Source organism: Natrix helvetica (assembly GCF_964273705.1).
Source record: "Natrix helvetica genome assembly, chromosome: 7".
In the NCBI taxonomy this organism is placed as follows: Eukaryota; Metazoa; Chordata; class Lepidosauria; order Squamata; family Natricidae; genus Natrix; species Natrix helvetica.
Genome location: NC_138558.1, coordinates 38,981,063 through 39,006,271, shown reverse-complemented (window position 1 = coordinate 39,006,271; position 25,209 = coordinate 38,981,063). Strand labels below are relative to the sequence as shown.

The following is a 25,209-nucleotide window of genomic DNA, read 5'->3' as shown; positions in this document are numbered from 1 at the left end:
AGCTTTTTAAATATATAAGTTGCAAGTATTGTGTTGAAGTTCTGTTCCATTTTCTTAATATGAGTTGATTTGCATGTAACTTTGAGGCTTCTATTTTTTATTGTTCAGTATGTAAACTTAATTTGTTTTCTTCCTTCAGTGTCAAAGCAAAAAGTGATTCTTCTGACCCCTCATCTTCATGGAGATCTCTTATTCCTATAATTAAAGTCAATGTTAGCACGGTACGTAAAATCTGATCATCTGTGTTTTAGATTTTCTATGCTTTTTGAAGATCACTTTCTCCAGTAGTCATTATAATATTTCATTTTGATCTTAGAAGCCTTATTTAGTTGACATGATTCAAATATGTGTGTGCATGTGCATATCATTTCATATGTATTTCAATAGGTGATATATATGGTTTGTTTTAAACAATAAGTAAAATTGTTTAAAAAGAATGTCTTGCTACCAAAGAATTAAGAGCTAACATGCGATTGTCTTTCTTTTAAATTAGGGCCGCTTAGCCTTTGGAAATCATTATCTGCCCCAGACTATATGTATTAACTTTGATGATGCTTCCTTAACTTATACCACAAAGCCACCTTCAAGCCATCTGGATCAGTTTATGCACATTGTAAAAGGAAAACTGGAAAATGTGAGAGTTATGCTTGTTCCAAGTCCAAGATATGTTGGTCTTCAAAATGATGAGTAAGTATTATAGTTAAAACTACAGAACGTATAATATAGAAGTGGGGTATCTAACCATTTGGGAATGAAGGAATCTTAGTAATTTACAATTCTAAGGAAGTGTCATGGGTGTCTCTATAAAATGACATAGGAGAATGAGACCTGCCTTACTGAGTGCTCTCCTATATACTAGGCATAACTTTTCGATCTCCTAGCAAACTCGTGATTTTGTTTTTTTCATGGTCAATTTCCGGATTATCCCTTTGCAGACGATAAGTATTAATTACAGCCAAATCTTTATTATCATGGCCAGAGCATATTGTTTAAAAGAATAGTGCTTTGTACTCTCAAGAGTGCATCTTAAGTTCTATTTTAACAGGAAACGTATTAATAAGTGACTGAAATTTAGGACAGGATAGAACTTTTTAAAGAAAAATTAAATCAAACTTTAAATTGTACTGTGAAAATTTTTCAATTAAAAATTTAGTTTGGCTACAAAAACTTTCTCTACTACAATCCAATAATTTTATCATATTAAAGTTTAAAAATGTATGCTTTCAAATAATTCAATTAAAATCTTTATTTTGAAGCAAATAAAATAAACATTTTTAATTCAGCATTAATTTAGTTAATACTAGAAAATGTTAATATGTTTATAATATGTTACTATTGATGAATCAGGAAACAATGTTTTGGATGAGTCCTAGCGTGAGAAAAATGCAGATTTTTTTATATTGCTTGAAAAACTTTTAAAGGTTTTCTTAAGTGAGTTAACTAGAAAAACAAAGGCTATAACTTAACTTTTAATAGTCAGAAATTTTCATTAGAAGTCTTGTAGCAGTTGTCAGGGTTCCAAGTAACACCCCAACACAACCAAAACTCCAAGGCAGGCATTTACCTCAAAGTTTGAATTTATTAGAGATATCATATTGGCACATCTGGGAAAACCCGAATCTGAAAGCTCTGGGTTTTCCCCACCCAAAATAAAGCCAAAGTTCCTTCTCTTGCATCCACATGGGCATCACACGGTCCAATCAGGTCACTGTCCCAACTGTAGATGATTCCCAGTCACTCCACCCCAGGTGCAGACTGAATGTTTTTGACTCCCAAGGGAAAAATGTTGTTATGGCTACACATCTCACATTGTCTCCAACAACCCCCACCCATTCCACAACTTGCCCATTCACTGCTGTGGCAGCCCTGAAGATTCCAATTTAAAGATGGCCCCAAGGCTAACAGGCTGCCTCCCCTTAACCGATGATTAGCTCCTGAAACGAGATAAGCAATGGGGGTTAGTATGGTTGTTCCAAACCACCACCACCCTGCCCCGAGGAAACTTAGGCTTGCTAGGGAATTTAAAGACTGACATATGGATTGCAAATTTCCATAGACTAGAATCCCATTGATAAATGCAGTGTTTACATTTTTCCTTCCCATTTTTAATTTCTTTTTTATAACAGGCCTCCAAGATTAATGGGCGAAGGTTTTGTTGTAATGCAGTCAAATGATGTTGACATCTATTACTATATGGATGAACCAGGTAAGTGTGAATCTTCTCATTTAAGTATAATAACAATTTTCAAGATCTTAGGGTTTTTTTTCCAATGTTTTGAACTGGAAAGATTCCTAGAATAGTTCCCTTTTACAGAGAGTACCTCTTCCCATTTTTATTCAATTTAGCCTTGCTTTTAAACTTTAAAAAATGACTCATCGTGGATTGGTACCCAGTTTGACTCTTTCCTAAAAAGCTATAGAGTTATTACTAATGGCCTTCTATTATTGAACAATTAACTTTAAATCATCAGATTATTTGAGTTGCTGCTTGTGTAATGAGTGAACTGCAAATTTCAAACTTTGCTTCGTTTACTAACTGATCTTTAAGTAAATTAGCTCATCAGCCCAACCCATCGGCTGTTTTTCCCCCTAAAAAATCAACTCTCTAAAAATGTTTATAATTATGCCATTATCAGATTAGGTTTGCATTTTCTAATATAAAATGGCAGGAATTGCTTGATGAAAATAGTAGCAGAAATACATTTAAAATTGTATTGCATGTCCATATTTCAAGACTGTTTAATTGTAGGATTTCTTTGTGTAACAGATCTAGATTTCAAGAAGAGTGAAATTTCATATAGCTATGAGGCATCCAGGTTTTTTCTTCTGTGCTTTTTGCCTTAGCTTTTTTACAATTGGAAAATACTAACCAACATAGCTGGATTTAAGTAAATGTTGATTTTCATGATGTCTGGGAAATTCTTAGTTTTACTGACTAAACTCTTAATTTTCTTACCATTCAAGGTCAGTACAAAATATTTCAATACATTTTGTTAGAATTTTTGGTAATATCTTTATATTTCTGGTTTTTAATTTTAGCAGGGTGTAAAATGTCTTTTAGTCCTTTATGTACTTGGATTTATGATCCATTAATTAAGCCTTCAAGTTATGAGTTCTTTGAATATATATCACAGAGGGAACTGTTTCCCAAAATACAGGTCTTGTACCAGAAGAAACTGATGAAAGCAATGAGGGAGAGACAAGTAATGAAGATAGCAAATTGCAAGATTTACCACCATGCTGGGGATTAGATATTGTTTGTGGCAAAGGAACAGACTTTAATTATGGACCATGGGCTGACCGGAAAAGGTAGTGTTGTCATTTTTAAAATGACTATGCTAGAGAAAATGAAAAATGTGGAATAAAGGTCATGTGGAGATGTTCTGTTCATTCTTGTATATGTATATAGAAATTATGTTTCTTTAAAAAAACATTTGTTCCCGCTGTTTTTAGAAAACTTCTAAAATCATAAAATGTCTTTCTAAAAATAAAACTTACCATTCCAACACCTGGCAATTATGAAAATGAAATCCATTTATTAATTTGGTCTGTCTTAACTTTTTTCAACATTTTCATTTTGGATGAATTATTGAAATAAATAGCAAGAAATAAGAAAACTTCACAATACAATTCACTTCTGACGTACACAATCCAGGTGTTAACGTTTACAACAAAAGTAGCAGGCCAACAAAGGAATTGCAATGAATAAAAATTCCCACTACTATGTTTGTGTTACATAGATTTCATAGTTAAAAATGTTTTTTTAAAAAAAACATCCTGCGGAAACCGAGGATTCCATGGAAACACTGTTGAAAAAGATCAAGGTCTTAATCTAGAGATAAGGAAAAATACATGTCTTATATATTTTAACAGGCAAGTATGCCTCTTCAAAGATTTTGATTGCAGGATCTCATTTAGCAATGTAATCTTTATGAAGGACTAGATTCCCCCCCCCCCTCTGGTTCATTTCTCAGATATTTGCTTACTGGATTACTTAATGCCTTCAACAATGGCAGAGCTTCTGATAAATTGGAAAAGTTCTTTAAAATTCAAGGAGATACTCAGAGTTCTATCTGCCTTGAACGTCGTCTCTGTTGAAGTCTATAGCACAGTCATACATCAGGGGCTGACAACAAGCTGAGGTGGACTGGTTGTGGAGACAATAACTTGGTCCTTAACACCTGTAAGACCAAGGAGCTTATAGCGGACTATAGAAGGAATAGATCAGACATCCAGCCCTTGTTTATCAATGGACACCAAGTGGAGCAAGTGGCCAGTTTTAAGTTTCTGGGTGTTATCATAAAAAGGACCTGACCTGGGGCACTCACATTGCAGCACATTGCAGTCAAAAGGGCCCAGCAGAGATTATACAACCTGAGACTTCTCAGGAAACAACTGAATGAAAAACTGCAGGTGGCCTACACCATACAGCACCTGTGTATGGTTTGCCAATTGCACAGTGGCAGATAGGACAGCACTCCAGAGGGTTAACATCATTACCCAGAGGATCATTGTTTGCCTTTCTCCTCTTTGGAAAAGCATTATAGCTCCCGCTGCCTTAAGAAAGTTCAAAACATTCTTAAAGATCTATATCATCCTGGGCACACTTTTTTTGAACTAATACCATCTGGGAGACGGTACAGGTTAATAAAAACAAGGACAAATAGCCAGGAAAATAGATTCTACCCAAGGGAGGTAACTATATTGAATTCTATGTTATAGTGCAGGGGTCAGCAATCTGCGGCTCTGGAGCTGCATATGGCTCTTTCATCCCTCTGCTGCAGCTCCCTGTCGCTGGCCGGCTCCACAATTGATAGGGTTTTCGGTTAGGACAGGTAGAATTAAAGGATGCTGTGCTAGGAAGAGACTCTATGGTGGGGGAACCAGATTTCTAGTCACCCCCAGAATTGAATTGGGGGGGGGGCTTCCAGTTAGTACTTTTGTAGCTCTTTGAATGTTTAAGATTGCTGACCCCTGGTACAGTGCAATATTAATGCAATATTGGGTTTTCTATTTCAATTTTAATTAGATAGAATGTGGATGTGTGTGTTTTTATTTTTATAGTTATAATGTACACTGAAAATGGCATTTAATTTTGTACGATGTGCAATGACAATAAAGTAAACTAAACAAGAAAGGCTTTATAACATTTTGTATTATGTCATAAAATGTTTTATAAAAATTGCTGAATTTTAATTCCATGGGAGTCATGGGTCTTGGATTTTGAAAGCATTCTGTAGTTAGCCCCATTTGAAGTACCTTGATTCAGAAATGATTGGCTTACAATATACCATTTCACCCAATTAAAGGTTATACACAAGGAGGAATTTTAGTAGTGTATAGAGAGATTCAGTGGTTGATGAGGATGCAAGAAACCTGGCTCATTCATTCATGGGAATTTTTTTAAATGTAGGTTGATCCTGAAGTAAATTTATATACATGTAGAGAATCTGAATCATCAGTGTTGTTCTTGTGTAAATATACTACAGAAAATATTCATAAATGACTGACATTTATTTTAGTATAACTGTTACTGTTTGGATTTTTCTTTTAGGGATTGTTTGTGGAAATTTTTTTTCCCTCCTGATTATCAAGTAATGAAAGTTACAGAAGTTCCAATTCCTGGGAAACTAAGACAGATCCTTGCTTTTGAGCTACGTATGAATATTATTGCCGATGCTACTATTGACTTGCTGTTTACAAAAAATAGGGTAAATAAATAACTTAGCTAGAAGCTTGGGAGATTAACACCAGTTGTTGCAACACATGTATTATTTTCTGTTAAGTTTTTTTATAAATAATATTTGTCACATACAATAATACTTATTTCTTATAGTATAATTTAATTGTGGAAGTATTGAAAATAGTACAATACAGAAAGCCTTAACGCAAAAAGTATAATTAAGCATTCCTTCATATTGGAATATTATGTTTTCTTGAATTTTCCAACAAATCTGTATTTTTAATTTTGTGTACCTGGTATACATGCCTGTATATTTTTCTTGATCAATTGATTAAAAATATTTTTTCTTCACCCAAGATATAGCTTCATATCAAAGTAAACAAAAACACAGACACACCAACATAAAGAGACACGTCTAGTCTCTAGTTTCCTATAATGTTAATCCATATTCTAAGAAAACAAGGTTTTTCTTGAAATGGAGGAAATCTGCCATAGTATAGGAAGAATTGATTTGAGTCAGTTTATTTAAGAATTTTGCTTGTTAAGGAGAATGTTAAAGCCTTCAAGCTGAGTCTGATTCTTAGTGACTATTACACACACACACACACACACACACACCACGGGTGTTTTCCTGAAAATAAGACCTACCCTGAAAATAAACCCTGGCCTGATTTTTTACAGTGCTCCTCTAATATAAGCTCTACCCCAAAAAGGCAGGTGATCCTGACGCTCTATGCGGGCTGCAGGCAAGCTGAGAGACGCGAAGTTGAGCCCCCTTTCTGTTTCTAATTTTTCTTTTATGTTTAATTATTTGTACTATATTTGCTTTCTTTAATCTTTACATATGATGGTGATACAGTAGCTTGAAACAAGACATGTTAATAAAAGTAATTGAACTAATTCTGAAATTCGTTGGTAGGAAACTAATGCAGTGCATGTAAATGTTGGAGCAGGTTCTTACTTGGAAGTTAATATTCCCATGACTGTCACTGAAAATGGTAAGTTGAAGCAAATATTTTTTGTATTCTTTATGATAAACTATATTGAAGTAGTGACCCTTACATATTGATTAGCATTTCTAAAAAAATCAGCATTTCTTAATACATCTCAACACGTATTAATGTAGAAAGTTTGTCGTATATTATTTTATTTTTAAAGACTTTGATTAAATATTAGTCTTCCAATGTAGTTAGACTGATTGGATTCAAGTTTTCTGTGCATAGGGTAAGCTACATAGTGAATTCTAAAAATAAATTCTAAAAATGTTGATGACTGAAGATGCAACTAGATTTCCCATTCTCTGTTACAGTCTACAAATATGTATTTCTTAAAACTTTCTACAAAAAGTTGCATCCACAATTTATCTGTACTATTCAGATTACTTTCCTTTATTAAAAATAGACATTTGATCCAAAATGTTTATTTTTAAATTGGTTCAGTTCATGGTATATATTTACTACTGATAGTATGCATGAAATAATTTTAAAAATAGGTACTTCCTCAAGATCATGAAGTTGGTAGGGGCTGCAAATGATATCCAGTTCTTCATTCAGTGCTAAAACATTTTGGACTGATGGCTACCTTTAAAGATCTCCATTTAAGAGTAATACACCACTGTATAAGGCAATTTGTTCCAATATTTTTGATGCTTTTGAAGAAAAATATAATCCTAAAATAAAGTTTTGTTCTGTTTACTAGGCTACTCTCCCACTATCAAAGGACAACTTTTACATATAGATGCTACCAGTAGTATGCAGTTCCGGACTCTCTTAGAAGCAGAAATGTTAGCTGTAAGTAATATGCATACTCTGAGAATAATTTCTGTTGTGTTTGCTTTCAAAATATTTCAACAGCAGCTCCAAATGATTGTAGATATCTGAACAATGATATATTTTCTTGAATAATAATCATATGAAAAAGCACATCAAAGATTAGAAATTTACCCATATTTGGCACTTGCATATAAATAGTGTTACTTGATTACGTGGAACTCTCATATAAATTATCGTTCCCAAATTAAGGTTTTTTTTTACTCTGAATAACTCAAACCTGAGGAGGGACCTTTTGCAGATTTACCTGCAATCTCGTAAGGGTAGACTGGAAATACTATCAGGAGGCCTAATGGTATGACTCTTCTGCTTGTGGATTTTTATTTAGTATTCAAGTATAAATATTTCAATGGGACTTTTATTGAGCTACATCTTTGGTGACTAAATATGCTATGTCGCCTGTTACAGTCATTTAGTGCTTCCTGAAAAGTCACATATTTTTCATGGATGGAAGTAAAAAAACTTTATGTGGTCACCTCAAAATAGTTTCTATCCTTATAAAATAAAATCACTCTTCAGTGGATTATCTATGGAAGGAAATCTCTGGGACAAAGCTTTAAACACATTTGTTATCAGAGCATTTGACAATTTTCAGCTAGATAGTTTTGTATATGAGTAATTAATAGAAGGGTTTTTAAGTTAATAAACAAGCGTTAAATGGCTCTCTGTTTTATCTATGCTGTTACAGTTTTTGGTTGTGAATTATGCATTGTTAACAGTATCTATTTTTATATCTTTTTTTTTTAGTTTCACATTAATTCCTTTTATCCCCGAACATGGAACATGCCACAGCTTTGGCAGACTGAAGTTGAAGTATATAAAGCTACTTACCACTTCATATATGCTCAAAAAAACTTCTTTACAGGTATTCTGGATCATATAATTCGTTGTATTCAATTATATCATTATCAGCATGATAGAATGTTAAGATTAATGTTCTATCATACATTGGAGTAACATATTCTCTTACTTTTTAGACTTGATTGAAGATTGGTGTGGTGACAGTTCTCCTGATATCTACTCATTTGTTCCCTATACATGGAATTTTAAAGTGATGTTTCATCAGTTTGAAATGATTTGGTCTGCAAATCAGCACAATTGGATTGATTGTTCTACAAAGCAGCAGGAAAATGGTGAGAACTTTATTGTAAATTTCTTCTTAAAGCTATTTGAGCAGCTTAGCATGCTTAAATTATTATAATTATTGAAAAGATCCAACTGTATTTAAATAAATACCATGTCACCCGAAGATTACAGGTCCTTTTTAATCTTTTTCCTTTGTGATTGTAATAGGATGGGAAACGTGCAATGAAAAACTCTTACTAGCATACATACAAACATATTCTATTTTTAACAACTACTAGATTTGCATTATCAGTGAAAAATATTCCATAAAGGAAAACATATTTGACAGCTAACTAAGATGATTTAAATTTCCCACATACTGTATCTAACCCTCAGATGACCATTTTTTCTACCTGCTTTTGTTATTTCCACTGGAAGGAAAGAGAAACATGTTCTATGATAGTCTATTCTATTAGTGACATTGCATTCTGGGGATTATTTGATTTTTGTAGGTGGGATAACTTAGTTTTCAAGCAATTCATTTGAGAGGTAATTATCCAGTTAACCCTAATCATTTTGCAATATGCATCCAGGGAGAAAGGAAGGAAATCTGCTACATTGATTTGAGTTGGAATTGGCATCCCTAAGCTTGTCAAGATGATGAAACTGGCCATTGTTTTTTCTGTCTAGCTTTTATTAATAGGGTGGTGGTAAAGCATACTAAATTTAGGATTGTCTTCTATTCAGGCAAATAGCATTAGATTATTTATCATCTCTTCAACGTAAGTTTTATTTTGGACATGTTCATGATTTCAAAGCTCTCTTTTCTTTTCAGTTACTGATATTATTATTAAGAAAGTTACTTTACTTTTTATTTATTAATAAATCCCAAGTGCCAGTAAACACAAAATTTTGATTAAACCCACACTTTAGGAACGTGTTCCTTTCTCAAAGGAACTGTAACCAGGGGTGGGTTCCTGCCAGTTCTAACTTCTTCTATAGAAGAGATTCCACAAATCTACCGTGCCGTTTAGAACCGGTTCCAATTCCCTCCCCCCGCCTGTCCGCACCACACTCCCCGCCCACCGCTCACTGATTGGCTGGCTCACCAATCGCCCCGCCTGCCTCTAAGAGTCCTATCTAAACCTTAAAGTCTTAAAGCTGTCAAGTTTGAACACCTCTGGGATTTTTTTTTCTAAAGGGTTAGGACTGCAAGGGTTCTGTAACTTGACAGCTTTAAGGCTTGCGTGCTTCAAATGCCAGAGTTTCTGAGCCAACATTTTGGTTGCTAAGCAAGAGCGTTGTTAAGTGAGTTTCTCCACTTTTTACAAGTTGGCCATGCCCACCCAGTCACGTGACTGCCAAACCACTTCCACTCGGTCACTTGGCCAGCAAGCCACTCCCACCCAGTCACATGGCTGGCAAGCCACTCCCACAAAGCAGGTCACACCTACAGAAGAGGTTCTAAAAATTTTTGAAACCCACCACTGACTGTAACCCTCCCTCCCCAAAGCTGTACATAAGAAAACTTTAATGATTTAACAATATACAGAATAGCAGTATTTTTAAAAAGGGCAATTCTCCTTGTGTATTTTCTAATTCAGTAAATTTTAAATCGGGAGAGTCTCAAGCTGTGATTCCCACAACAACAAAGTCAGACACAAATGCACTTTTTGCAATGTCATATGTAGTTAGTTGGTGTAATGTGTAATATTGAATGAAACTGATAAAAACTGTCCACTGTATTTCTCTTCACAATGAGAAGAAAACAGGTCAGTTGAATAGAGGGAAAGAGACTGGGTGCTACTCCTAGTGCAGGACCTCTTTGTCCCTCCCCCTTCAAATGAATAGAAACAGATGTCTAAGATGCCTTTTTCTCATTCTGTAATTCAATGTTTGTACACAACATATTTTTGTTGAGCAGGCACAAGTCTTTATCCATCTACTACAATATGTACAAAGTACACAGATAGTCTCTTGACTCCCATTATAATAAAAGATTTTTCTATTATATACGATAGCAACTCCGTAATAGAAAAATTAAACCAATATTATGAGAAGTGGAGGCTAGGGCATGGTGGCCATCTCCATTTCTTGACCGAGAGAGCCACTGTTGTCTGAAGACAATTTCCATGGATACATGGCCAGCATGGCTATATGCCAAAGGCTCAGAGAATACTGTTGCCTTCTACCAAAGTGGTACCTATTAATGTACTTGCATTTCAATGCTTTCCAATTGCTAGATGCGCAGGAGCTGGGGGCAAATAATGGGAGCTCATCCTGTTGTGTGGAGCTCAGATCTCGAACTTGAGCTATCAGCTCCAGCTCATAACCTCAGCATCTTTAACCGCTGAGACATTGGGACGTGGTGATGCAATGGCTTGATGACACTGGAACTGTCAGCCAGAAATGGTCTGCACTCTGGCAGATTGAGCCTGGCTCTGTGTGATGGAATCAGCTACTGTCACTTGATCCCTAGTTCCTGCCCACCCAGGAGTTGGCAAGCATGCAATATTGTGAGTAGATGAATGGGTACCATTTTGGTGAGAAAAACTAGCTCTGTTTGTGTGCGTGGAGAGCCGAAGCCGGCGCTGAACCTGGACCAAGGCATTGCAAGTCAAGGTTAGACTGATGGAAGAACCTGAAGCCCAAGGGCTACTAGCTAGTTATCTGCAGGATCACATCCTGCCCCATACATCCCTACGACCAATTCGCTCTCACAGAGAGGGACTTCTCCGGGTGCCGTCCACTAAGCAGTGCCAGAGGGCGGCGCCCAGGAGCAGGGCCTTCTCTGTGATGGGCCCAGCCCTCTGGAATGACCTCCCCCCCGACATTAGGATTACTACCGACCTCCGCTCCTTCCGTTCAAAACTCAAGACCCACCTCTTTCAACTAGCCGGCCTGGCTCAACCTTAACTCCATTTTAATCCTCCTGGCAATCTTTTAAACTTGTAATTTTATATTGGGGCATTTTAACTTTTAACCTTATTATTACTGTTGCTATGTATTGTAATGATCGTTGTATGATTTTTATACCTCCTCCGTGTAATGTTTAATTGTATAATATGTGTTTTTTATTTATTGTACGCCGCCCCGAGTCCCTTCGTGGAGAGGGAGCGGCTAACAAATCTAATAAATCTAAATCTAAATCTAATCTAGTGTTTGTAAAACTACTCTCTTCCCCTCCCCCCTCCCTGAGCACCAGGGATAGACATGCAAGCGCCAAACAGAATGAACTAGCAATCTAAGCTGTCAGGACTAACATGTGTAGATTTCCTTAACATTGTATACCATACTGTATGCTAAATAAATAGTAAAAAGTGATTGCATACCTCTGTAGAAGACCTACACTAAATAAATAAATAAATAAATAATAAATAATAAATAATAATAAATAAATAAATAAATAAATAAATAAATAAATAAATAAATAAATAAATAAATAAATAAATAAATAAATAAATAAATAAATAAATAAATAATAAATAAATAATAAATAAATAAATAAATAAATAATAGGGAAAAAAATCTCTCTATTATTTTTAACTAAAGCTCTCAAGCTACTTGTCATTCCATTGCTTCTCAGTTCCAGTACTTACAGAGTGAGCCTTCTCCTGAATTTTTTTCTTAATTTTGCAGATGAGCATTCTAACACACAACGCATTTTTGAAAATAATTGCAAAGAAATTCTACAGCTCTCATTTTTAATAAGTACTTACGTAGTTTAATATACTTAAGTGTATTAAGCATACTGAAGAACTTTTTAATGGTGCTTAAAGAATAGCAAATAGTCTTTATAATGTCATTTTGATAAAATTAAATATTTGCCTGATTAATTTATACTTGATGGTTTTCTCTTGTTCTCTTTTAGTCTATGTGGCTGCCTGTGGAGAAACATTAAACATAGTTTTCTCTTTGCCTTTTCTTGACTTTGTTCCAGTTACATGCAGTACTAGATTCTCTTTAAGGGTAAGTGGGTATCTTTATCTTCAAAATAAATTGTGTTTCTTTCCATAACAAAGCAAAAAACAAATAAATGGGAAAATAGAACTTTTACAGTATATATTCAAGCAGGACCTGAAGAATGTGAGCAAAGATGTCTAGCAGGAGCAAAGAAAAATTCTGTCTCAGATGGCATTGTTTAATTGTTCATGCCCTGCTTTGGAATATATGCTATCAATTTTCTCTTTTTATCATTTTTTAAATTGCTGGACGTATAAGGCAGCCCACATAAAAAACTGACCCTAGTCATTCATCTTGTATTGTTTTTAAAAGTGGTTTTATAAACAATGATAGAAATTTTATGTCAGTTCAGTATTTGTGCCATTAATTTTACTCTTAAATATATAGATTCAGTAACATTTGTAATATTGAAATTCAAATTAAATATAAGAGGTTGACATTTGGGACCATACCTAGTTTATTTTGTACTCTACAGATAAAGTACTAGTATAGTCCTTTTTTTTGAAAGGTAGTTTCATTAAAAAATATTGAAAAATATTTCATTGAAAAATCATTGTTTTTTAATACTGAAATTATTTCAATGGGTTTTATGCTACTTAATTTTATTGTATCTTATGCAATTATGGAAAATACTCGATAATTTTTCCCCAAGGCATTGTAATGGCTCCTTCCTTCTATTTAGAAATTGAAAATACTTTCGTTATGAATAACTGTCTTTTTAATATAAATTTATAATGAGCATTGTTATTTTCCTAGATGTCAGCAAAGTGTCAAATTTGTCATGACTGGTTATAAAATTAAAGAAATTTATGATCCTAATTAAAATAAATAATCTGCTTGAGAGATAACTAAAATCCAATTATGTCTTGTAATTTCTAAGAGGTATTCATTATGTTTCATTTGTTTTTATTATTCACAAGAATAGATGAAGTCATACATCAAAAGGAAAGAGTCTGCTCTATGGAATAAAGAATGGTGAATGCCATTTACTTGTGTCAGTTCCAATGACAAATTGGGATTCTTTGGGCAAAACAATGAGATACAGTAACACTTTTGTCTACTTCTGTACGTTTTAAATATAATAGATTGAAATATGCATTATATTGTATTTTCAGGGAGATGGTCTTGATGTTCACTTACTTCTTCCTGATTGCCATCCTAGTAAATACTCCCTGTTTATGTTGGTGAAAGATTGTCATCCTAATAAATTAAATCCTGAGTCTTGTGCTCCTGCTGATAGTCAGAGTGGTCAGAAACCAAGCAAGTCTAAATGGAGGAATATGACTCAAGAAGAGTAAGTTTGGTTTCTCTTACTAGAATGTCAAATTATACAATAAATTAATGTGTAAATTAATAAAATAATTGCTACATAGACCATTCTTTTTGAATAGGGCTGGCTGGGTTGAATGCTGGACAATACCAAGTATTATGCTTACAATTGATTATGTGTGGCATCCAATTTATCCCCAGAAGGTTAAGGAACATTTGATCCAATCATGTAAGTTTGTTTCTTTATATTCAGTTTTTTAAAATACAGAATAAGCCATTTTGAAAGAAAAAATAACCTAGGTAGAATAAATTGAAAGCCAGTGAAACTTGGGTTGAAAGCCACACTTTTTAGTTATGTAGCTTTCTCTATGACAAAAAGTTGTCTTTTCTACCTTCATTGGTATAAAGGTAAATCACAGTCAACAGCTAAAATTTAAAACTAGACCCCCTAGTTCATTGAATTAGGTATATATTATTGATCAATGCACATAGTCCTTGTTTACCAATTTTCTCATTCAGTGACCATCTGAAATTACAAGGTTGCTGAAAAAATAACTTTATGACCAATGCCCACATTTATGATGTTTGTAATGTCCCTCAGATGTTATGGTCAGTATATACGTATATCCAAACTGTATTGTGGCGGGATGGGGAAAGAAAAATGGGCCAGGCACAGAGCAGTTTGCCTACAGAATTACTTGGGTTTTTTTTCCCTACCTCCTAAAACACAACAGAATGGAGAGCTCTCTAAGGGGATGATGTTCCAAAAGTAAGGTAGATCCTTCCACCTAAGGATCCACTTCGGGGGAAGTCCAGCTGAGCTGTTTGGAGAGTAAATGATGGCCATTCAGTGGAGTACCTCCTGCAGTCTGCCAAAACTGGACAGCATTAGGTGGAACAAGAGGTGGCTCTGTAGCCACTCACCAAGCTGTGGCTTCTTCACAGTCCCTTCTTTGTAGTCTTCCTTGCAGTTGCCACCAGGTAGGCATCGTTTTTTAGCCCTGGCCAATTAGCAGACTCCGCCCTGCCAAATAGAAAAAGCTGGCTGGGATCTTGAGTGGCGTGACCTAAGCCAGTAGTCAACCTGCCTGTGGGTGCCTTCTCTTTACAAGTGCACCATAGTGGAGACTCCAACCATATACTTGGAATGTCAAGTGGGGCATTGGGATACTTTAAATTCAAGGCTGATCAGGAGGAGATATGCAAGATCTAAGGGACATCTTTCCAAAGCAGATTTGTAGTCTCCCCCATGGCCAAACAGAACAAAATTCTCAGACAGAAGTAGAGAACAAGAAAAGTTATCTTGTTACTCTATTCAGGGCCTGCATGCAATGGGACAGTTGGCACAGCCCTGTTCTTCATCACCTCCTCTGCCTTCCAACACTTAAGTTAGATATTCCCCCCTACAATATGCATGTCTGCAAGTTTCCCCTCACCAATCCCCCTCCATCCAAACATACCTACCCTACCCAGGTTGGTAAAGTAAGAGAAAAAGCATTGACATGCCTTTCTCTGTCCCTATCAATGCCCATGTCTCTCTGGTGCTTTGTGCCATCCTCCCCTTCCCGAATGCTAATCATAGCTTCTCTTCTTCCCTTGTCGCTGCCAGAAAAGAAGAGCCCTGCTAAAACATAATAGGTTTTTTCCCCTTTTCTGTGTTGTACATGGCTTCTGGGCAATTAGAAATATAAACATATGATAAAAACTGTTTTAAATACGCTTCAGTGTAAAGTACTTGGAAGTGAAATTGCATGATAATATACTTAAAAATATATAAGGAGCAAATATTTATAGCTTTAATATCAAACAGATAAGATAAACTTTTCATTCTTACCATTTCTAAATGTACCACATGATAAAATTATTTTGTGCTTATTTAAAATTTTCAAAAGAAAAAGCATATAAAACAAATCCCTATCATAGTTTCCCTTAATTTACTACCCTTTTACTTAATTTACTACCCTAAAATACTGTATTGCTCTACTTATTGGGCATGTCAGTTTGAATTAATTATTATTTAAAATAAAAACTTGCGTTTAGATCTTCAGGTTAGTTAAGAAATACAATTTAAAATAATACAAAGCATCAACAATAAAACAAATTAAATAGCTTTTATATTCTTCAGATTTGTTGAATAATATGTCTGATTTAAAAAAATAAAATAAACAGATTTTACTTTCATCTAGTACACTGGTGAAATATTATCAGTATTTGCTTAATTGTTTTATTTTTTCATTCATAAAGTGTCAGAAATGGAAGAAACCATATTATCTGCTCAGCGACCATCACAGAAAATGGCAGACAGAGGAACATCTCCTTCAGCCTCTTCCCGTCTTCCTATTGACCCCTCTGAACTTCCGCCTGACAAGCTTCGTGTAGAACTAGAAGTTTCCCCAGATTCCCATATAACTTTATATGGACCACTTTTAAAGGCATTCCTGTCTATAAAGGTATTAGCTCTCCCTGGATTATAAACTATATATGGGCCTTGTAGTCCTATTAAAAATGTAATATTTTGTAATTATAACTTATTCTTCTATATGAAGAAAATCAACCAGCCTTCTGTTTTGGGGGGGGGGGGGGATCCTTCAAATGTGCTAAATCATAATTGTACATTTCTAACTAGCATGAGAACGGAATCAAATGTTTCCAACGTTGCTGTCCATAGTATGAACAATATTAAAGAGAGCTCCTAATTTACCAACAACTTAAATAGTTGATTTGTTCTACTCATTGCCCCCAGCTTTCCAATTACTTAAAATGTTTAATCTCTAAAACATCAGTATATGTGGTAATCATACAGACTATAATTAAGAAATGAAAAATAATATTTCTAAATGACTTGCTATAGAAAAGCTATACTAAGGTGTGAAGGTTTATTTATTTATTTGTATCCATCTATTATTTTTAATAATTCAAGGTGGTGGACATATCCAACACACCTATTAATTTTATATTATTACAGTTATATTTTATACCATTATATTTTTCCTTGTTGTAACTTATTTATATTATTCCATTACAATGAATAATGTTAATTCATCTCACTAGGAAAATTATTTTGGTGAAGATGATATGTATACTGATTTTGAAGAAGTCATTTCAAGCCCTGTACTTTCTATGTCAACATCTTCAAGTTCTGGATGGACAGCAGTTGGAGTGGATGCTGACAAAAAAGAGCGTGATATGTCAGTGAAACAAGTTAATCCTCTAACTTTACGCCCATGGGATATTACAGTGCTTGTTAATGTGTACAAAGTTCATGGACGCTTGCCAGTAGTAAGTATTATGAGTACTTTCTCCCTGATTTTAGAAAATTGTGCACATAACTAGAAATACAGATTTCATATGGCTGGCCTATGAATATGCTAGATTTTGTCCTTAAAAACATGTGAAAGAGGCCTTTATCCTGCAGTGGATAGACAATGAAATGATGATCCTTAAAAACACATTACGAATAGTCCTTGCTTAATGACATTTCATAACCTGATAGTTACACCAGGTCTTAAAAGTTATAATCATTAATATACTCCCATGATCAAAATGTGGATGTTTGAAAGCCTGCTTTCACATACCATCACAGGGGCGCTCCATATAGAAGATATACCTTGGTTTGAAATGTAACAACTTCTACATGAAAAGCATATTGATAACAATAAGGAAATTCTCAATTTGGTGTGGGGATTGCTTTTTAAATAAAATTTATTTATGGAATGTCATATACAGCTGTCATTCTTGCTGTCTATATAATACAGCTTTGGGCTGCTTCCTTCAATTTACTTGAATGCCTCTTTCATATATTGTGCAAGTATCTCATCTCTCATCATTAATGCACAATTCATTATCATTGTTGGTTCCTTTCTAATACAATGGGTTGTAGAAGTGCTGAAAACCATCCCTCTGATACAGAAGTATCTTTGGGTACATAGTCTTTCCAGTAATTTTGTTACATTATAATTTTGATTGCGATGAAATGAAATGCTAGGTTACTATTTTAAGCTTAATTTAAAATACAGTGGTATTTAACTTAAAAATTAAATTAAAATGAAATCAAATTCAGTTTTTGTCCCAGTTCTGCTCATTTCTTTGTCTCTTTCCATGCATTCTTGAGGCAGAAGTAAAATGTTCTGACCCAGGCTTCCCCAAACCAAGAAGCAGACTCCTTGTCCTGACAAAAACCCCTTTTTATTAAGTTACTATAAATTTCTCTCATTCACATCCAGCAAAGTCTTTCAAGGGTGAATATACAGTCACAGGCCTTAGCTGGCTTGGAGAGCTGCCAGGCCGATATCTTCAAAACTTGGCAAGGAGCCCCTGAGAGTAACAAACTAATTAAGTGAACTAATTGTCTCCTGCAAACTCCACTCCCCTTTCACTCATCTTTTATTCCCTATGGAAGGGGCCATTTATCGTCCACTGTGGCCTTACTCTAAAGTCGGCCCTTGCTCCTTAGCTGTTCCCTTCATCTGGAAACTCTGTGCATGCACACACTGGGAACAGACTCCAGCTGTTTGTCTGCTGCACTGATGTCTGACTCCGAAGGCAGCTAATAAATGTCAGATGGCCCCATCTCTGCCTGTGATGCAGAGCCCTCATGAGAGCCTTTTCCAGACTCCAGGACTGACCCATGTTCCTTCCCAACCTCCTCACTGTCCGAATCTGCTGCCAGTTCAGCTGGCCGCTTTGGGGGCCACAACAGAAAATGAATTCCAGGCAAAAGCTGTGTTCTGATCTGATATGAAGATTTATTCTCATTATAACGGAAGTTGGGTAACAGTAGTTGTATAGTGGTACTATTTAGACTGGGATTAACTAGGCCCTTATTCTTGAGGTAATGCATAGAAAGGATGTTTTCTTGGTTCTTCTCCAATTTCAGAACTGTTGTTTCCCTGGGTAAGAACAGTTCAAGAGAATTTTTCATGAGCATAATACAATATGAAATAAGGAATGATTCTTAACTTTAATAGTTGCAAAATTATCTACTTTAAGCGATGTTACTCTTTGACAAAACTCTTATCTTCCAGTGTGACTTTTGCCTTTTTAAAGAATATTTTGCATATTTTCATAATTAACAATTTGAGTATTATTGACATTTAATTAAATGGTTATTTCTAATTTTAACATTCTGTATTTAGCATTGCAGCAGTGATGTCCCAGAATGTCCTACTGCTTTTCTGGAAAGATTATGTTTTGAGATGAAAAAGGGATATAAGGAAACTATGTTGCAACTTGTATTATCACCATTGAATATATTCTTGAATGACAGTTATCAGGTAATATTACTTAAAATACTTTCCGAGCTAGTTAAATACTAGGAAAAGTGAACATAAGTATTACCTTTTCTTTATCTTGTTCTAAAGTGCTCCATTTATCATTGTGAGCCAATTACAATTATTCCAATTTGAATGATTTTTCTTCCGATGTTCCCTTGTAACCAAATCATTGTTTGTCTAGAACAGGGGTGTCAAACTCGTGGCCAGCGGGCTGGATGCATCTTGTGGCCCCGCCCCCACCCAGTTTAGCAAAGGGGGGAAAAGTCCCAGTATGTCACATGACGCTGCCGTAACGACTCAAGTTTAACAGCCCTGTTCTAGAAAATCTTCCCACCATCAAGAACAGATTAGTTTGTATACATATGTATTGCTATGATAAGTAATAATTGGATATGAATATTGAATGGTACCTATGAAAGGAAGATTAGAATTTTTGGGGGTTATATATAAAGATTAATAAAAGAGAACTAAGTTAAATTTAGTTAAGTTTTGTTTATTACGGGGAAAATGTTATGATAAAGGACACAGTCAAATAAAGGAGGGATAATGATAACAATGTATATATATGCATGGATACAACATAAGGAAAGTGGATGTAAATTCTAAAAACAGTGATTTGGAAAGGAAGATTAGAAATTTTTGTTGCTAAATATTATGGATGTTTAGCCAGAATAGGCCATAAGGATTCAGTGTTATTGGAGGATATTAGAAATAGCAAATGAATGTGGTTATGTTTTAAATCTTGATATATTTTATGATGGACACTTAAACAATTATAGTCAAATAAAAATGGAGGTATGATGATGGTAATATGTATAAATATATCTGAGTTAAAATACTTGAGTTAATATGAATTATGGTTGATGACTGTGGAAGAGATGCACGAAAGTCTTTTGTAACCAACTGATACACTTTCTACAGTATGTAAAGAAGGAGAATTCTTTGTGTTGTGTCTGTTTTGAAAATTAAAAATAATTTGTGTGTGTGTGTGCGTGTGTGTTACAACCCCTGGTATGCCCAAATATGGGAGGGAACTCACTACTCCCCCTTTCTGTCTTTCGGCTCACTGTATGGCTAGCTAAAGAGAGCTAAATAGCTTGAAATAGATCTATACTAGTCTCTCTTTATTTATCAGCACAAATACAACACACACACACACACACACACACACATATATATGAACAGATTAGTTTGTATGTTGTGATAGTATGAGCAATATGATTTTTCTGTGGAATGACACCATTGAATTCAATTTATCTACCTGTTTTAGTTGCATTTATTGTTTGTCTTATACATATACACTCAAAGGCAGTTCCCTGAATTTACTTTTTATAACATACATAATCATGGTTTCATATGACTTTATGATTTGCCAATTTGATTCATGGATAAACAAAACAGATAAACAAAATTATAAACAGCTTGTGTATTGCTTTGTATATTGAATGGCATAATGACAATAATATAAAGCTGACAAAAGCATTAGGGTTTACTAGTTATATACCACTAATATTCTTAACTTGCTTTCTTAACAGAGACCTACTGTGGATGAAGTACTTCGAGAGGGTCATGTAAGCCTTTCAGGTCTGCAGCTACGTGCCCATGCTATGTTTTCAGCAGAAGGTTTGCCTGTGGATAGTAATACTTTAGAATATGCCTGGTTAATTGATATTCAGACTGGGAGCCTGACAGCCAAAGTTACGGTTCCACAGGTTTGTAACTAAGTTTCAGATTAAAATGTATACATTGCTATTTTAGCATATATGTTTTATGTATTAAAGGATGGAAATAGAAAAACAATTAATTAGAATAAATTCTTTTTGGTTTCCTTTACAAATGCCAAATATTCGATTATGTCAATTGAAGGAGTTCAATAGGAAAGAAATTAGAATCATGCATTTGTGAATATTAGAATCTCATAATACTTATCAATATTTTCAGAATTCAGAATCAACTCCTTCAAATAACATCAAGGTCAGGGTCTTGGTAGGACTTGCTTGGTCTAAATTGGAAAAAAGATGCAACTATTTTTCTGAAAGTGAATCTATTTAAATCTGAAATAATTAGTAAAATATAATATACATGTTTAAAGTACTATTAGCCTTGTTTATTCAGCTCCAGTTTCAACTCTTATTCCATGAGAAATTTGCACATTCTGGATACTTTTTAAGGGTATAAAAACATGTTCAGTAAATTCTAACATTTTTGTTAATTATTGCAAAGCCCATGTAATGTTTGAATTCCGAGGAAGAAGATGCCTCAGAATGGGCCTGAGAACATGAAGAATTTTTAGCAGCCTAAACAAAGGAGAGAAGCTGTACAATTTTAGAAAGAAACAGCTACTTTTTAGTTTTAATTCCATTTAGTATTCTTGTTTTGCCTTTTAACTCCTTTCCATAACAATATTTTTATTTCCATCAAAATATCTGCGTTATCTGTTTCCTTTAATGAACTATCCTTTTTCTTTTTTACTAGGGTCTATGTTTTTTGTTGTATATAAAGTATAAAGAAAATTTAAAGGAAAATTCATTTCCCCATCCATCCACATTTTTGGAGCATTCATTCTCTTCTGTGTGTTTTTTATTCTCATCCATAGTCTCTCTCACTTCATCCTTCCCTCCTTATTCTAGAATAGATATCAATTCATACTTTGTGGGATACATTTTTAGCCTTTTCATTTTTAATTACACAATTGTTTCTCCTCCATCAGCTCTACTGGATCAAATCACCTTCATCTTTTCCTTTTCTTTAATATCTATTTTTTTTTCATTTCCTTTTTCAATTTACACTATTTGCCATTTATTATTACTTATTTATATGATACTCATTTATATGATTTATATGATACTTGTGGTTTGAGGCGACTGAGCATCTTACAATGTAATAAACATATGGATATAAAAACAATTATCAATATAGAACAGATTAAAATTACAAAAGATTAAAACAAACTAAAAAAACATGGATTTTAATTCCGTCTCTGTTACTACATTAGCCACCTCCAGCCAACAGTTTCAGAGCATGCCAAGCAGATACAGACAAGTTTTAAGGCATTTCCTGAAAGCCAGGAAAGCGAGAAGAAAATTTTCCACTGCCCATATTGTCTATTTTTTTTCTTGTGCATAATATAAAGATTGAAAATGCATCCATTCTCTTTTCAGAGTTCTAAACACAAAACAATAGAATTAAAGTATTGATTGCACATACAAGATTTCCATCTTGTGAAATGCTAGCGTCATGTAATGTCTTATTCATCAAGTTTCCTTTATATTTTTGCAAATTAGTGGAAATTGCTCTGTTGCTAATTTCCAAAGTACCCCCTTTTGCTGTTGAAATATAGCTACTGTATTCGTTATAAAATATAGAATTTAGTTTTGTTTAGAATTTGTTGCAAAAACCAAGAACTGTAAATATTTTCAAAGATCCGTATTTCTCTGTATATATTTGATTTATGTGTAGTCAATAGTCCTTATTTATTTTCAGATTGCATATCTGTTTGAGTGGGGACAAACGTTTGTGTTTCATGTGGCATGTCGTGAGTTTCAACTGGAAAGACCAAAATCTGTCGTCATATGTCAACATGGAATTGATCGTCGTTTTTGTGAAGCTAAGGTAACATCTTCTTATAAACTATATAATCTGGATTTCTGAACAGTGGTTTAATGAGGATATGCCTTATAAATATACATTTAGCAAGGCATTCTGCTTTTTCATTCCATTTGTTATAGAAGCATATCTTACAATTATAAAAAATTCTTAATATTTAAACTTATGACACCGGACAATTTTATTTTATTTTACTGTATCATTTTATTTTATTTTATCTATATGCCTTCTGGTTTAATAATATATCACTGTTGAAATTTTAATTATACTTTAAATATTAATTACATAGAATTAAAATTATATTTTTTAAAAATTGTTTTCACTATTGAATTTTAAAGCTCAATATGCTGACAATAAACAGCAACGTATTTCCTGCCTCCTTTGCAAAGATATCTCTCCTTCTTTATTTTAAAGAAATATTTAATATGCTCCTATATCTTTTTTCATTGCTGCAATGAATTTATTTTCCTTTACTCTTTTAAAAAAAAACATATGTCAGCGAACAGATTTGTCTTGCATCATTTATCAAATCTTTATGGATTTATACTCTTTTCAAAGTGTTCTCCAATTCATTTTTCTGTAACACATTTATCTTTTGGGGTCCTTCCCAGTGTTCCTAATTCTCTGCACTGCTGATTGTTTTGAAAGATTAGCTGAGGTTGGAGGAAAAAAAGAAAATAGCCATTTAACAAATGGAGCTGAGAGAATTGTAGCCTATTCTTAAACACAAAGATGGCTTCTAAGGGTTTATTAAATGGCTACAATGGTGGGAAAGGAGTTGTAGTGTTTAAATTTAAAAGGAAGGATACTGATTTGTAGCATTTGTTTTAAAGAAGAAGTAGTATTTTTATGTTCCTGACTAAAAAAAAAAGTACTGTTGTCAGACTGGTGCATATTTGCAGAAGCTTCATGTAGTGGCGCTGGACATTTCGAGATGGTGCCTTCTACAGGCTTAATATTTGACCAGACCAGTAAAGTATTTATTTTACTTTAACAATATGGAAATATTCATATACTATCGGTATAATTATATGACTGTAGAAGAACAATATGCTTTCAGCTTCAATTGCCTTAATGTATCACTTTGCCTTTATTTGAACTAAAATGAATACATGCCAAGGATAACATTTACTACTATCTTCCACCCCCCCCACCCCCCAAAAACCCCTTTAGATGAGTTGCATTTCTGGCCCTTGTCTAACATCTGATGAATTAAAATATGCTATGATCCGCCTGGCAGTAGATGGTGCAGATGTACACGTTGTTGAGCATGGTTGTGCTACAAATATAAAGGTAGTAGTACTTGTCTTACTTCACATCTTCATTTTTGTATACAGCTAATCCTCAGATTATAATCATTCATTCAGCCACAATTCAAAGTTAAGATGGGCTGAGCTAATGCTGCTTATGACAGATCTTATAATTCTGCCCTCTGCAATCCCACAATCACAATTTCTGATATTCTTTGCCAGAAAATAAAAATATAAAAAGTCGTGTTTTAAAATTAAAAAAAAATTTTTTTCAGCATGATTTTAAAGAGATTTCTATAGCATATCTGTTCTTTATATTGAATGTTATTTTCATGTGTCGACATTATTGTAGAACTGTTTTTGGCTACCTTTGGCATAAGCTATAAAATTGTTTTTAATAAGCATAATTATTAATATTTATGTCTAATTTGAGAAACATTAAGTTGTGAATTACACACATATACACTCACACTTATTGCGGAAACATACTGATCTGCATATAGTTTGATTTATTAGCTAAGTATGATTTCATAGGTGTGAAGCCTATTTACAGTTTGAATTACCATCTTAATATTAACAATTTTATTACAATTTGTACTTGTAAATAATAAATTTAGAATTGCCATGTTTTTATTACTAGGGAGCAAATATCCTATAGTAATTCGAGTTGGTACTCTTCTAGGATTTTTTCTGATCTTTTACTTGAATTTGATATTTAGATGGGTGTTGTGCGCATTGCTAGTTGCAATCTCCACAATCAGTCAGTTGGTGAAGGTATCAGTTCTGCCATTCAAGACTTCCAAATACGACAGTATATTGAACAAGGAAATAATTGCCGAACTACTCTTCAACCTGCGATACTACGGAGGGCATATTGGCTAGAAGCAGGATCAATCAATTTTGGCCTTATCACTGCTGATGTTGCTTTAGCAGCAGGCCGCTATCCAAAGCATGAAGCACAGAGACATTTTTTGGAAATTCATGATAACAGAACAAAGAGGTAAGAAGAACAAGTAAAAAATAGGTTAGTAAAAAGATCTGTTAATGAAAAAATGGAAAACATGAACATTCACGATAGAGTCTTCAAAAATGTAAAGTTTTATAAATGTTTGATGCAGAAAACCGATTCCAGAATTTTTATTATTATGCATGTGTGCATCTCTATGTATCTCTGTGTATGAATTTCTTTTTAAAATATTTGTTATTAGCAATGTTTTAATATAATTTCATTACAATCTAATGATAAAGATCTGATATTTTTTGAAGTTGAA

The 25,209-nt window shown here is 34.0% G+C and overlaps 1 protein-coding gene across 12 annotated transcripts in view; it reads left to right on the top strand.

The window, feature by feature from the left end:
- BLTP1 (bridge-like lipid transfer protein family member 1) overlaps positions 1 to 25,209 on the top strand; it is a 148,207-nt gene that overhangs the window by 28,469 nt on the left and 94,529 nt on the right. For all 12 annotated transcript variants that reach the window (XM_081960108.1, XM_081960105.1, XM_081960109.1 and 9 more), the window contains exons 7-25: positions 140 to 221; positions 494 to 687; positions 2,127 to 2,206; positions 3,159 to 3,309; positions 5,555 to 5,711; positions 6,603 to 6,681; positions 7,382 to 7,473; positions 8,260 to 8,377; positions 8,490 to 8,645; positions 12,449 to 12,546; positions 13,656 to 13,834; positions 13,932 to 14,038; positions 16,054 to 16,259; positions 16,861 to 17,088; positions 18,945 to 19,082; positions 20,618 to 20,794; positions 22,566 to 22,694; positions 23,862 to 23,981; positions 24,658 to 24,938. In XM_081960108.1, the coding sequence (XP_081816234.1) occupies positions 140 to 221; positions 494 to 687; positions 2,127 to 2,206; positions 3,159 to 3,309; positions 5,555 to 5,711; positions 6,603 to 6,681; positions 7,382 to 7,473; positions 8,260 to 8,377; positions 8,490 to 8,645; positions 12,449 to 12,546; positions 13,656 to 13,834; positions 13,932 to 14,038; positions 16,054 to 16,259; positions 16,861 to 17,088; positions 18,945 to 19,082; positions 20,618 to 20,794; positions 22,566 to 22,694; positions 23,862 to 23,981; positions 24,658 to 24,938 (2,772 nt within the window). The remainder of the gene's footprint in view (positions 1 to 139; positions 222 to 493; positions 688 to 2,126; positions 2,207 to 3,158; positions 3,310 to 5,554; positions 5,712 to 6,602; positions 6,682 to 7,381; positions 7,474 to 8,259; positions 8,378 to 8,489; positions 8,646 to 12,448; positions 12,547 to 13,655; positions 13,835 to 13,931; positions 14,039 to 16,053; positions 16,260 to 16,860; positions 17,089 to 18,944; positions 19,083 to 20,617; positions 20,795 to 22,565; positions 22,695 to 23,861; positions 23,982 to 24,657; positions 24,939 to 25,209) is intronic.